The sequence below is a fragment of the Ammospiza nelsoni genome, chromosome 18, assembly GCF_027579445.1.
Source record: "Ammospiza nelsoni isolate bAmmNel1 chromosome 18, bAmmNel1.pri, whole genome shotgun sequence".
NCBI lineage: Eukaryota > Metazoa > Chordata > Aves > Passeriformes > Passerellidae > Ammospiza > Ammospiza nelsoni.
The window spans coordinates 2,889,252-2,903,648 of NC_080650.1; the positions used below are offsets into that span (position 1 = coordinate 2,889,252).

Sequence of the window (14,397 nt, forward strand, 5' to 3'; positions counted from 1 at the left end):
TATAAATAAACCCATAGTGAGTTAGTTAAATAAAATCAATCAGTGAGTTGATGTCAGTTGTTAGACCACCCCATGAATAGTCTAAGTCCTGTACTTGCACTGTTCCCACTGACACAATGCCTGGCTGGGCACGGTGAATTCCATAGGACAATGCTGCTGATCCTACAGAAGTGACGGCTGTGGTCACAACTTTAACCTCTTCAGCCCAGAGATCACAATAACCCAAAGTCTCTTTTCTTTCTTACAATCCTCAGCATGTTTGAAATCTCCCCTTTTGCCACCTGCTGGGATTGCAAGCTCCACTTTGGGGGTGCACAACAAATACCTACCCTGGCACACACACAAAACTGCACCAGCCCAGAGAGGGAAGAGCTGGTGCACATCACAGAGCCAGCACCACTTCCACTCATTTTGGTTTTTATTTACTTTACTTAGGTGTGAGTGTAAAAGCTGGGATTCCATAGCCTTAGACTGTGTGCCTGTGGCAAGCAAAGTGAAAATAGGTCAGCTAAAAATTAGAAATAAATGCAAATACATCCAGAGTGGCCACTGCTGTTTAGAGAGAGACACTGTGCTCCTGCAGGGCCTGCACCCCTACCCACAGAGCTCCTGGGCAGACTGGGACAACCCAGGCAGTGCAGGGTCACAGGGGGAGGCACTGCAGGTGCCACAGAAAAGCAGATACTCCTCTAAATTCAACCCATGGTGACCCAAGAAAACCTCTAACAAAGCCCCAATAAAAAGAAGTAATCAGAGCAAGAGCAAGGAGCTCAGAGTGATGAGCTGAGGCACACATCCACAAGCACCTCCTTTCTCTATCTCCCTTCCATGGTTCACAGCTTGCAAAAGTGCTCAGGGCTGCCAGCTTCAGGTTGTGTGATGTCCATGAAGGACAATATAAAGACAAAATTCAAACAAATGACAACATGGAATGCTTTGGTTTTGTGACATCAAAGACTGAAACAATGACTGCATTCAGTCCTTGAATTCAGGACTGGCAGAGGTTGGAGAGGGCCCACAGTGAGCAGGGAGCCCTGGCTTTCAGCAGCTTGCTGAGCAAGGCAGTCACTTTGCTCCTTGCTCAGCCCCAGACAAGCAATTCCCCTTTTCTGCAGAGTACAGAGAGGCATAAAACTCTCACACAGGTACCTGTGTGCAGAGCTGACAGTCTGGGAAAATACACTTTTGCTATTCTGCCCATCTGTGACAGGCACCCCTGCAGACATGACACCAAAGTTTTTGTGGAGATGTGGCAGATGTTAAGGACACTCTAAGAGGGCCAATGACCCTCAATCAAATTTTAAATCAGCTTATGAAGAGATGACAGGGACATTCTGCCCTTCAGAATTAGCAATCAAATCTACCTTATGCAATGAAATTACAAAGCTTAAAAGTTATTAAATTACAACAGAGCTTTACATCTTTCAAGAGTTGTCTCAAGTTCCTGAGCAGGCCAGGAATTCCTTTCCACTTCTCCATTTGTATTCTTGGCTTACAGCCATTTCACAGATGAGACATTTCCAACTGCTGAAATTAATCCATCAGCTCAGGTTTTCCAGAGCATCCAGGAGATGGTTTGGGTGGAGGTGGGAGTCTGGCTCTGGAAAGGAAAGCTGCTGTAGGGCAGAGTTTCACACACACATTGCACATGGTGCACAGTCAGGCACTTGTGTCACAATCAGGAGGTCATGAACATCACCAAACTGAATTACAGCTGCTTGCTGCATTTTTTAAGCCAGGAAAACAGAAAAATCCTTCAAGCAATGTCAGTGTTTCTTTGGAAGTCTGACAAAAGACTAAAAAAGAGACACCTAAGCTAGAGAAACAGCAACCAACCCATCCTTTTTTTATTCTCATTATTACTGCCACAGAGCAGAGTTTTCAATGGGAAATTTAAAGCTTGATGTTATTTCCCTGTGACTTTTAGGTTCTCCTCTGTGAAGATGGTACAACAGTCACATTAGAAATAGAAAGTAAGATTTAGAAAGTAAGATTTCAGCAGAGTTTGGGACCAAAGGCTCCCAAACTTCCCATGGAATTTATGTGCTTTGGGAAAAGCCAGCACTATGTCCTTAAAGGGTTCTGTAACAAATGTGTTTCCCCTGATTCAAAGAAGAAAAGAGAAGAAATGAGAGGTTTAAAAAGCACCAGCAAACTATGATGATGAGCATTTAAAAAGCCAACAACATTTTCCAGACTGTGTTCTCTCTCTATTACTCCCCCACACAGTCAGATGCAGAGTTATGATCATTCCACTTCACATTCACCAACATCCTTCCCTCCCCAGGTTCAGCAAAGGATTGAATAAGTTCTCAAAATACCACACATTGGAAATGCAAACCTGGAGGTTCAGGAAGATCTGAGGGATCTGCCATGACATCTCAACATTTCCAGTGACAGGAGATTTAACAAAACAAGACTTTTATGTCCTTTATTTGAACGTTAGGCAGTGAGTGTAACACATGTAACATAAAACTATAAAAAAACATCAGCAATGATATGCTATAGGAAGATGCTCACTAGTGTTTCCAGAAATAATGAGTAGATAATTTTAAAGTCTGGCATGGAGACAGGAATTCCCCCATGTGCTCTCAGTGTCAATGTGGCTGTTCCACCCAGCACAAACTCCACAGCGAGAAAAACAATTTGCCACAAGAACTCTGATTGTTCAGGTACAACTCACAGATATTTTAGATCTTTTGATTCAAAGTTTCCACCTGTGATGCCAAAAGTCATCAGCTGTATTATAAACGGGCAGGTGACAATGTTCTGGACCACATTTTGGGCTCAGCACAATGACTCCAGAGGGAGTTTGCCCAAACATGATGTTAAAAGGATCCATGATGTAAAATGTGGCCCAGAGCAGGTCCAGGGATTGCTGATCCAGCTGTGAGCAGGCACGCTCTTACATTAAACTTAATGTCAAAGTTAATTACAAATGTTATTTCTGCTCTATTGTTTCATAAATGCAATTTTATTTATAAATATCCTCTCGCTTTGCTGGCCATGTACACAGGAATCTCCACCCCCCAACACTTCAAAGGACATCAATCTTGAGGAAATGCAACTCCCACACTCTGACTGTTACACAGGAAAAACACTGTTGTTATGCAACACTACACTGTTCCAAAACACCTCAACGTCAGACCCTCAGCTCCAGCCTCAGAGACAGAAATTGAAATTTATCAGCCATGGAACAAGTTCAGAAAACTGCAACAGGGTCCAGATAATTACAGGGTTTATACAATTATACAAAGCTCCTCCTCAGCAAAAAGGCTTTTTTCTGTACCTGCAAATGTGCACATGCAGGTATTTAGGAAATCCATAAAATTTAGGAGTTTATTTTGTAATTTAATGCAGATTGACCATCAAACAACACTTCCTACCCTACTTCCCAAACCTTTTCTGCCAGATATTTGGGGCTTTTTTCCTGAGCTTATAAATGGTCATAAATTAAGCAACATTGCTGAGTTGTTTGTGAAGGAAGGTTATCAGAGATAACCCCTCTCTCACTGATAACCCCAAGTGAGCAGAAATGAGGCACAAGTTACTCTCCTTTGTTTTTCTTGCCTACATCTTTTCCAGACTTGATATTCCTATTGACAATAAAACTCAAAGAGTAATTTTTAAAAACACTTGTCTTTCAGAATGCAGCATTTGACCTAATTTTAAAGATAAACTGCTGCCACAGGACAGGTAAATAAACTGAGTTAATTCTAACTAGCAGGAATGCAGTTAAAAATCTCCAAGAAGAACTGCAGCCAACACATCCAACATCCAGCCTGCTCCACAGTGACAACTTCATGGAATGCAGGATCACTATTCAGTAACAATTTCAGATAACAATAAATAACACACCCATCTTCAGTAAAAACAGATTTCAAAGAGACATACAGTGTAATCTCCTAGTCAAGATGTAGCTTTTCTTGGAGTTAAAAAACATTAATTTTGCAAAGATTGCTAGGAAACATTTGATGACAGTCACCAGTTCTCTGGTTTATGTCTCATCAAAAGCCAGGCAGTTTGTGCTCAGCCTCTCTTTACACCCTTCCTTCAAAGCACCACCTTGGCCTGACACTGATAAATACTGAGGGGAGAACACAGGCAAAAGGTGATACAGCTCCAGTCACACCTTTACAAACAGATGCTCTACTACAGATTTAAAAATAAAAAATAGGAACTCAATGAATAGAGCTGCTGCTTTCCAGGATCACAAAAGTGTTTGCAGGACACCTGTTAAGAGCAAAAGCATTCCCTCCCTTCCAAAGGCCAATTATCCAGCATGAGATCCGAGTCCGGTGAGCACAACTACTAATTAGGGTTCTCCCAGGCTTTTTAATTTACAAATTGCTTCTCCATGCCTTCTCCCAGATTCTGAGAGTTATTACAAATGTCTACAAACACAACTGGACAAGTATTTAAAAGCAATTCTGTTCTGTATAGAGTTAATCCAGTGCATTCAAAATAACTCACCCACTAATAGCTTCACATCTCGAACGGTGAAATCCGGGTCAGGCATTCTGTAATTAGCAAAGAAAGCAAAGTTAAATACTGTCAAGATAAGCATGGCTACACTCTCGTTACCATAATAAAGGAGAAATAAATGTATGGTGCTCTTTGTCCATAGTGCAGGAGGTGGAATCAAGCAAGGCCCCTCTCAAGTGTGGACAGTGCAAGTTTTAATGACACACATGACATCTTTGCATTGGCAGTGTACAACAGTTTTTCTGCTCACAATGAAAGAGAAGAGGTGTCTTTTTGAGCACTTTTTATCAGCACCAGAGAGGGAGAGAAGGGAAGGGGTTGGGAGTGATTTCAATAAAATCCTAAATGTTTACAGCTTGTTAAGCAACTCGTGATGCCTCATGTCTGTTCCCCAAGGTGAGCATTATCACACTTGCCAAACTGAGGCACAGAGCAGTAAAACAACCTGCTCAAAGCCACATCATCACAGGTTGGAATCATGGCTTGGAAATAAAATATATTTTAAAAATATTTAAAAATAAAGCCGGTTGTTTTAATGACTGTTCCAAACCTCCTTGTCTGGCAGAAGACATTCCAGCTGTATTTGGTGGGTTGGGAAATTGTTCAATTCAATTTGGGCTAATTCAGAGCTAAATTAAATGGCAGCATAATTGGTTCAGGGATGTTGATGCATTTACAGGATCACTTCTAACACAGGCAGTGTTTTAGGGCATAATGTAATTACAGAGTAGCCTGGTCCAGAAGTGAGTTCTACATGTCAGGGAGACAGTAAAATTCTGCAGCATAGAAACTGGATGGAAAAAGAAAACAAAAACAGTGCTGAGGTTTTAAGGGTGATTGACTTCATTTTACTGACAATATTTCACACTTCACATTGCACAAAAGCTGACTAAGGAATTGTAATGAAAAACAGCCCAGTGGGACGTGCCAGCTCAGTGCTCTGCCCCTCTCATACTGCCCCACATTGAAGATAAACAATTTTCTTCTGGACTTTTGACATTATTTAGTTGAAAATTCGAATAATCCAGCCCATGGGCAAATATGCAGAACAATAATTTTTACTATTACGAAAACACTGAAAGGTAAAGTTAAAAACTACATTTACTGGCATGCACATATCTTGAGAACTACTTGCCAAATTCTCTTTGTCCACTTTCTTTTACCCTTATCACCTTCACTGGTGGGATGCAGAGGCTGGACAGTATCTTTTGTTAGTTCTCTGCCAACCCTCACATCTTTGCATTTGGCTGTGAGGGCCTCACAGCTTTGGAATTCACTCCCTCTCTGGAATGAAACAGCCTGAATCTACTGACCTTCAGGGTTCATTCAGAGCTCATCTTTTCTTTCCAAGCACTAGAAAGTCAGAAATAGGGGAAAAGAGACAGGAACCATTTGTGGGCAACAAGAACATGCCAGGCTTGTCTGCAAATGACACAGCTTGCTTGTGTTTGGTGTCAGAAATGTCCAATAATTAGATAGGCAATCTTTTTCATATTTATATAAATCAAAATAAAAATCAACTGCCACACTCCCTCTTACACAATTAGGGCTGGTTTGCTACAAAACTATGATAGCAAAAATCCCCAAACCAACTGTTTTCTTGAATGTCACCAGTCATTTGGTTTTGTGTTTATAAATCCAGAACAGCAGCAATGCAAGAACTGTGCAGAAATGTTTTTCCCTTGATGTTATGCAATTTTCAGACAAATGCATCCATGAATGCTTCCAAAGATTTCAAATATCATAAAAGGCGGTGAGGAATAGTACAGCAGGGTGACTTAACAGCAAAATGTGACTGAGTACATTGGAGATGTTCAGCAGTCTGTAATAAACAAATTGTGTTGCTGGTTTCCTCAGAGAACAGAAAGGCAAACGCCTCAATCTGCACTGGGTGCATTTTTGCAAATGTTTAAAGATTTGCTAGAGAACCTATTCAAATCCTAATGAGGATGATCTCTGGCCAGCACAGGTATCTGATTAACTACAAAACAATGCGAGATGACTGCTGCTAGATAAGAGATAACACCTCTGCAAAGAGCATTCTCTTCCTGAGTTACAATCTTGGAAACCGCCCTCCAAGAAAAACAGCTTCTCCTCTGCTGAGAGATCACAGCGGGGCTTTCCTGCTTTCAGACCTACAAGTAGCCGTTCATGATGGTCACAAGTACAGAGGGAAGCAATTTGCAGAGTTTCATTGTAAGGATTTTTCCTCATTCCTCTCATTCCTTGCCATTTCAGAGCACCTCCAAGCACAGTAACCAAACTGTTCAGCTCTGTACCCCTGCCAGGCGCAGACATGCAGGCTGATTGCTCAGCACAAGCACAAGTGGAAGCTTGCATCAGCAGATATTCAAAACGTCCAAAGTCAAAAAATCATCTTATGTCATGTATGTTGTGGACCATTGTATCTCAAAAGTCACCCCACAGATCTGGATCACCCAATCCACCACATGATGATGTTCACAGCCTCCTGTGATTGAAGCCCAGAAAAGTTTGTGTCTGCAGGATGAGCTCTCATTTCCACACTCCTTCACTCTGGAGCTGAACTGGTACAGTGGGAACTGAAACATCTTCCCAGTTTTCTTCTTGAACTGAGGGGAATTTCATGTGAACTTCCCCAACCCCAGGAGGAGGATCTGGGCACTGGGAAGGTGCTGCTCTGCCTCCCAAACACTCCCCAGCCTCACTGAACAGCTCATGGCTTCTCAGGAAGAAATTCTTGAAGCTTTTCCCACTTGTCCCTTAGAAGCAGCAGTTTAAAACCAATGCATACAGAGAGAGCCTACTGAGCACTTCTTGTTCAGAGTTCAACATGTAAAACAATTTCACTACATCACCAGAAGCACCACAGCAGCTCCTGTTTGCTGTTATAGTAAAAGGACACATGGTTGTCAAATACCCCAAACTCTGCTTGTCTCTTTCTCTCTTTAAATTATACTGGGGTGCCTTGATTCCTTTTAATTAACAATTGGGACTCCTTGTTCCCCTAAACTGGGAGGTGTTCCACAGCTGGAAACCAAGGTGAAACTGAGCAAAGTAATGATGCTTTCAAAAAATTATTTCTCTTTCTTTCAGCAATAGTCAGTTGCATGATCCTAATTTCCAAAAGTATCAAAGAACATTCATCTAAACTATGGATTAAACACTGATAATGCTTTTAATACTTCTCTTTAAGACACTGTCATAAACAAAGTTGCAGGATTCTCTTATTAAAATACCAAATCCTTTATACTGGATATTAACAAAATGCCACCTCAAAAAGGCTCTAGTAATCTCATATTTAACTAGACATTATTAAATATTTACAAAGCTGTAACATTCTGAAGAGACATAATTATAATGGAAAACGACAGGCATCATTAGAATCCCACCTACAATGAGTGAAAGAATTGAGAAGTCAAAAACTGAAGGGAGTTTGTTCTGTCATTACAGCATACATTGGCTGCAAAAACCTTTGGATTTCATTCCTAACTTTCACTGCTGACATATTTTTGACTGTGTAGTACCATGCTGTATGCACTTAACTTTTACAGACTTCATTATCTGCTTGTTTATAAGTGGAAAATAATCATTCCTCCTCTCAAGGGTGCTGACAGTCTTACTAATTGCAATCCATTTTGAGATCATCAAAAGAAATATCAGATACAAGTAAAAAGCATAATCGTTATTTTATAAAAGCATTTATTAATCACCAAAAGTTGGTTGTAACTTACTTAATGCCCAGTCCATCCTTATTTCTGAAGATGAGGGGAACTCTGAGAGCTTCTCTTTGCACATACTCAAAAGTGAAATCTGTGGAAATGAATAAGAACAACATCCAAAAGCAATTACAATGGTGTTGGCACCTCACAGTTACATTTTCTCAGACTCTCCCCATTTCCCTTTTCTCACCAAAGAACTCCCTATCACCTAAAGAGAAAGAGAATGCATATTTTAGATCCAAACCGGAAACCCAGTGACAGACAATGCTGTCCCAGCTGCTCCCTATTTTTCCTGTTCACTGATGCACATAAAATAGAAGCCAGTCAGTTTGTCAATTAAGGTCTGTGTTGAAACACCCAGGCTGTAATGAAATACCAAATTAACAGTTAAAAGATAATCCTGACCAAATACTGCAAATCGGTCAGGTATTTTTGGGCAAATGTGTAGTTTAAAATGTATGTGTAAGTTTAGATTTTCTAAGTTACACATTTCTACTTAGATAAATACATGTTTCCTTGTGAGCATTGTCTGGTTCTACCAGAGAGGTCTAATTCCATGAACACATAATTCTTTTTATGTGGGGGTTACTCTTGGTTTCAACAGAACAACTTTTAATTAATCAGCAATGTAACTCCAGGAGCTGATAGTCAGATTTTACACAGCTCCTAGCACTTAGGAAGTCTGTGAAAAATGAATTGTGGGGAGTCACAGTATAATACACAATCAAAGTGAAAATTAAACATAAATTTGTCATGTTAACACTGGCCAGAATTACCTTGTTGCTCCTCTCTGAGGATTACCCAGGACTGGCCTTTCCTGGGGATTTCTCTATGCATGGTCTGACACAATAGCAGTGATTTGGGGATTAGGGAGGAAGTTACAAGGCAGCGATTTGGGTGAGCCATGGCTACAAAACCCCACACTCAGTTTGGAGCCTTCTGCCACAGAGAGCAGAGGAATTCCTGCAGCAGCCATGGACTGTTTCTATGGCTCTGCTATTCCCCCATTTTACAGGAAAAAATTACTTTTACAAAGCCTTTCCATACACTGCCTGGCAATGGAAAGCACTGCTTGACTGTCCAGCACTACAGAACGCCCTGCCAAAGCCAGAGCCCACTCCCTGCAGTTTATTCAGGCACACACTCTTGTGCAGTTCAAGTCCAAGACTCTTCCAGCTGTCCACACTCCCTGGGCCAGCACAAACACCTCAGCCTGAGCTGCTATTCCTGATGTTTCTGTGCTCTAAAACCCACACTGAAAGCAAGAGGAGAGCCAGAGGCCAAACTCCCAAGCCTGCACATGTACTGCCCTCTATTTTTACTTTTTCTTTGCTGTATTCAGTTAGTAATTATGACAAGTAGGGATGTAATGTTCCTACTTAAGAGTTACCAAACCAGAGCACTGTAATTATCCATTTACAGGAACATTAAAACTACAGAAACTTTATTGCCACTAGTGTCAAAGTAAGTGTAATGAACCCTCCATTTAACTAAGGTTACCCAGTAAATATTTCTGTGCTAAATAAGTCATCCTTGCCCATAGGCATCCCCATTAAAGCTATTGCCTTTTGGTAAGCAAATAAATAAACTACAGAGACTTTTCACAGACACTGATCCGAGTCAGAAAGTCAACAAACATCAGGAGTAATGTTGGTGGAAGAAGCAGAGGCACCTATGAAACCTTGCAGGCTAGACAACAAGTAGCTACAACAAACTGCATTTCAAGCCAAAATTCAGACCACTTCAAGATGAGTTACCATTGAAAATAAAAACAAGGACATGGGAAAGGAAAAAAAAATATTGCCCAACTAATTCCATGTGTTCATATAACTTGTTTTATTCTTACATACTACTGTCATTGTTTCGACCAGATTCAATTCAACTCTTAGGTTTATAGAGAAAAAAAGTAAACCAATAGTAAAAATAAAACCAGAGCAAATAGCAAGGCAGATCCTTTCTTCCTAATGCCCCAACAAAGCATTTAAATCCCTTGTGGGGTTGAACAAAGCCGACACAGACCACAACAAAATAACAAAAGACACTCATTTATTTTCAAGTTCCCTAGAAAGGAGAGAGCTGCCCAGAGATTTTGGAGCTGCCAAGCCAGGGAAGATGTGGATTGTACTATCCTTAGCATGGAGCAGTGGCAACCACTGGAGTGTTTGGAAGCTGAGGGTAGAATGCAAATTAATTTTCTGGAAAATTAATTAACATTTTCCAGCTAAAAAATAGTTGCTTGTGTTTTGTTTGGAGGAAGAGGGGTCAGGGTTGAGCTTATCTCCTAAACAAATACCTTCCTAAGTAAGATAGGTATTTAATTTCTCCACCACATCAACTTTTCTAAAAGGAGCTTAAAATGCTCATGCAAAACTAAGCCTAGGGGAGAAAAGGAAATTTTCTAAACTCGATTAGTGGTTCCACACAGCTAGAGCAATTTCAGGAGGATTACAGCCAAAACTTCTTTCCTGAGAAAGCCATCCTAAAGAGGCTCCATCAGGCCGAGTTTTGGCGATAGCCATGTGGGATTAGGGATCCGTGTCAGCAGCGCAGCGGTAAATAAAGGTGACCCGCAGCCCCCCGGCCCGCGGATTCCCGGGCAGAGCTTTCCCGTTTCCCCGTGCGCCAGAGCGGGGCTGTCTGGCTCTGCTTACCCTCCGGAATTCCAGGCACCTCAGCAAGCGAGGAGCTTTGGGGAGGGGAGCGCTGTAATTTAATATATGATAGACACACAAAGAAGTTATTGACTTTAAAGTCTCCGAGCCTGGCGAACGGGCTCATCAATCGCACCCTTTCGCAAGAGGGGTCCTGCATTCAGGAGGGGGCGGAGGGGGAGCAGGAATCACCTCTGGCTAGGTGGGGGCTGGGGTTTCGGCCTCTCCCGTGCCAGGAGCTGATTCCTGCCCAGCCCGGTGCCGGCTGGGGGCACGGCGGGGGAGCTGCCACGGATCACCGCGCTCATCCCGCACCGCTCCGGGGCGAAGCCTCCCTCGGGGTGCGGGGGAACGGGCCGGGCACCCCCGGGCCGGGCCGGGCTGCAGGGCCCCACCAGCAGCCGCCCCCGGGTCCCCTCGGGCCGGCAGCGTCACCGGATCCCCGGGCCGGGGCGCGGGCGCGAAATCCGAAGCCGGAGCGGAGCCGCACGTGGAGGCGGCGGCGAGCGCGGCCGGACAGCCCCGGGCCGGCTGGGTTACCTTTGCCGTCCATGGCATGCACGAAATCCCCGTGGTACATTTTACTCTTTAATTTCTCTTCCAAATTGAAACTCCTGATGCTGACAATTTCCTCCACGTCCGAGAGGTCCTCGTTCTCATCGTACCGCCTTCGGCCGATGCAGCGCTAGAAAAGACACAAAAACCAAAGTAAAAAGCATTGTCCGGAAAAGATAAAATCGAGGAAAGCACATGGATCGTGCACAACGGTTTGATAAACACATTCTAGGGGAAATAATTAAGATGGCAAGACACGAACTGAACAAAACCTGGACCCAAACAAGCTCCAACCCCGCTGTATGCACCTTTTCCATCCCGTGACACGGAACTCGGCAGGAATAACAGGTGCTTGGCTTCAGGAAAACTCAAACTTGGGCTGCTGAGCAGGGGCTGGCGCTGGAAGGCGAGCGGGGGACACGTAACTCGCCGACAATTCACAAGCTACAGCACCGAAGCGTTTTGCAATCCCGTAAAAACCCTTGAACGGCGGTAAACGCTCGCTAACGACCCGATCATTCTTTTAATTATTATTATTATTATTGTACGTGAACACGGGCTAATTCCCCGGTGAAGGGAAGGGGGGCGAATCTTCGCATCTGATGCCCAGCATCCAGGTTTCGGTATTTACATAATCCGAGTGTTTCCATAGTCACACCGGAAGCGGCGATTTAAAAACCAGATCGCTTTATGTAACGCCGCGATGGATGCGCAGCCCCCGCGCTCCCCCCGCCGCCCCGCACGCTCCACAACGCCGAAAGCGCGGGGGTCCGCAGCACCGAGCCCAGGGCGGGGGATGTAGGCCCGGCCCGGCCGAGGCCGGTGACGCTGCCCCGGGGAAGCTGCGGCGGGCGCGGAGACGGGGCTGGAGGCGGCGGGGAGCGGCACAAGGTAGGTCCCCGGAGGAGCGGGGGCAGCCCGGTGCACCGGTTGCCGCCGGCGGCTCTGCCCCTCTCCCGGCAGCTCTCGCCCTGCGAACCCGCCCCGCAGCCCCGCGGACACGCGCGGTGGATCAGCGCAAACCCGCACGCACCGGAAAAAATAATGATCCATGATCGTCCCACCCTGCCCGTCCCTCGGCTCCATTCCGCCCCTTCCCCGCTGCCTCAGCCGCGCTCTTGCAAACTAAGTCGCTCCGCTGCCTACGTCCCACATGCATTTCTCCCTTTGCAAACAATTAAGCAAAATCAATTAAAAGGCACGAATAGGAAAGAGACCGAAGCCAGCTACACACCAATCTTCTTCCAGAGTCTTTCTTTGCCTCCATTTTTTTTGAGAGTTTCATCACTTATTTGTCAACAGTTCCTGTCCTGCATATTTGGCCCAAATGGGGAGGAGGCAAAACAAAAGCCATCCAGGGCTCGCTAAAGTTTTGCAATTTTGCACCAGGACTTTTTTTTTTGGGGGGGGGGGAGAAAGGGGGAGGGCAGGGGAGGGGGGCGGCGGCGATGCCTTTTGCAAAGTCCTAAGGAACCATGTTCAGGCGCTGCGTGCGGAGCGGGGCGCAGGCGTCGCAGTGCCCGGAACGTAAACAGCGGCGGGGCCGGGGGGATGGCGGGGGGGCGGACCGGGGACACGGCGCGGTACCGGCCGGGCTGCCCGGGGCGGGCGGGGTTGATGTCCGGGGGCACGGCACAGCAGCGGGGCTGGGCTGGCCGGGATGGGGGGAACCCCGGGGTACCGAGGCGGTACCGGCGCTGGGCTGGCCGGGATGGGGGCTGGGTGAGATACCGGGGCGGTACCGGCGCTCTGCTGCTCGGGATGGGGGGGCTCGCCGGGGTACCGGGGCAGCACCGGCGCTGGGCAGGCCGGGATGGGAGGCTGGGTGGGATACCGGAGCGGTACCGGCGCTCTGCTGGCCGGGCACCGGGGCGGTACCGGCGCTGTGCTGGCCGCCGGCCCCGCCGTGCGGTGCTCGGTCACGAGTGCGCGGCACGCAGGCGCTGAGCGGCGGCGGGGGGACGGGGACGGGGCCCCACAAAGGCGCGGACGGTCCCTGGGTTGGCACCGGAGCCCCCGGGATGTGCCCGAAGAGTTGAGTGGTTCTGCTTAACCGGGGATAATTTGAGCTCCGCGAGTATGCCCGACCCCAACGGCGTAAAGCCGGGATGAGGAGTGGCGAATTAATGCAGCAAACACTTGAAAATAATCTTATAATACACGGACTTGGGTTAATTGCGGCGGTGGCTTCGCTCCGTGCCTCCGGCACACGTGCGGTGCCGCTCGGCGCGGAACGCGCACCCGGCTGGGGCCGGCACCGCTCCCGGCGCTGCACCCACGTGCCCTGCGAGAGCCGGCCATAAAATCCAGAATGTATTGTAAATAGTGCTGAACGGGTGCTAAATAAACCGAAATTGCTCTCGCAATATGCATGTACAACAGGTAGTTAGAAATCGCATGAAAAAGAAGGAAAAAATGCCATAAAGTAGCTGGTGATACAAAAAATCTGCAGGATGGAGATCCTGCAGTTCCTAAAACTATCGGCGGGTCTCGTTTCTACAACACCCCCTAACATCTACTCTGAATTGATGCTGAGCAAGTATTGGGACCATCTGATTGCAATAGCAGGGTCAGAGTGCAGGTTTTGAACAGCCCCCAGGTTCCACAGCATGGCTCCTCTCTGAAGTGACATCCTTTACTTCCCCTCCACATCCCCCAAGAAAGGAACATCAAAGGATACCCAGACCAGGGTCGGGGCTGATGGCTTTGGCAGTGCTCCTCTGGTTTGCTTTTTGCAATCAGTTAAGCATCCTAGGTATTATATGAAATATATTAAGTGTTAATGCAAAATTTAAAACACATTAAAATTCAACTTTGCAGGCCTTGCCGCTGATCTCTTTGGAACAATCCCTATTTTAATGATCTATGGATAAAGGCAGGAGAGGATGGAGTCCTAACAGGATTTAAGGCAGCAAGCTTCTCCTTCTGATTCTGCCAAGAACTGTTTGCAGAATCTTGAAAAATCATGTAATCTTTCTCTAACATCTCCGTGTTTGCAGATGATT

The 14,397-nt window shown here is 45.6% G+C and overlaps 1 protein-coding gene across 2 annotated transcripts in view; it reads right to left on the reverse strand.

Annotated features, from left to right (window-relative positions):
* KDM2B (lysine demethylase 2B) overlaps positions 1 to 12,840 on the reverse strand; it is a 103,539-nt gene extending 90,699 nt beyond the window's left edge. For both annotated transcript variants that reach the window (XM_059485273.1, XM_059485272.1), the window contains exons 1-4: positions 12,627 to 12,840; positions 11,378 to 11,522; positions 8,199 to 8,277; positions 4,474 to 4,520 (exon numbers count right to left, since the gene is read on the reverse strand). In XM_059485273.1, coding sequence (XP_059341256.1) covers positions 4,474 to 4,520; positions 8,199 to 8,277; positions 11,378 to 11,522; positions 12,627 to 12,677 — 322 coding nt within the window. In that variant the 5' untranslated portion in view covers positions 12,678 to 12,840. The remainder of the gene's footprint in view (positions 1 to 4,473; positions 4,521 to 8,198; positions 8,278 to 11,377; positions 11,523 to 12,626) is intronic.
* Between the last annotated feature and the right edge of the window lie 1,557 nt (positions 12,841 to 14,397).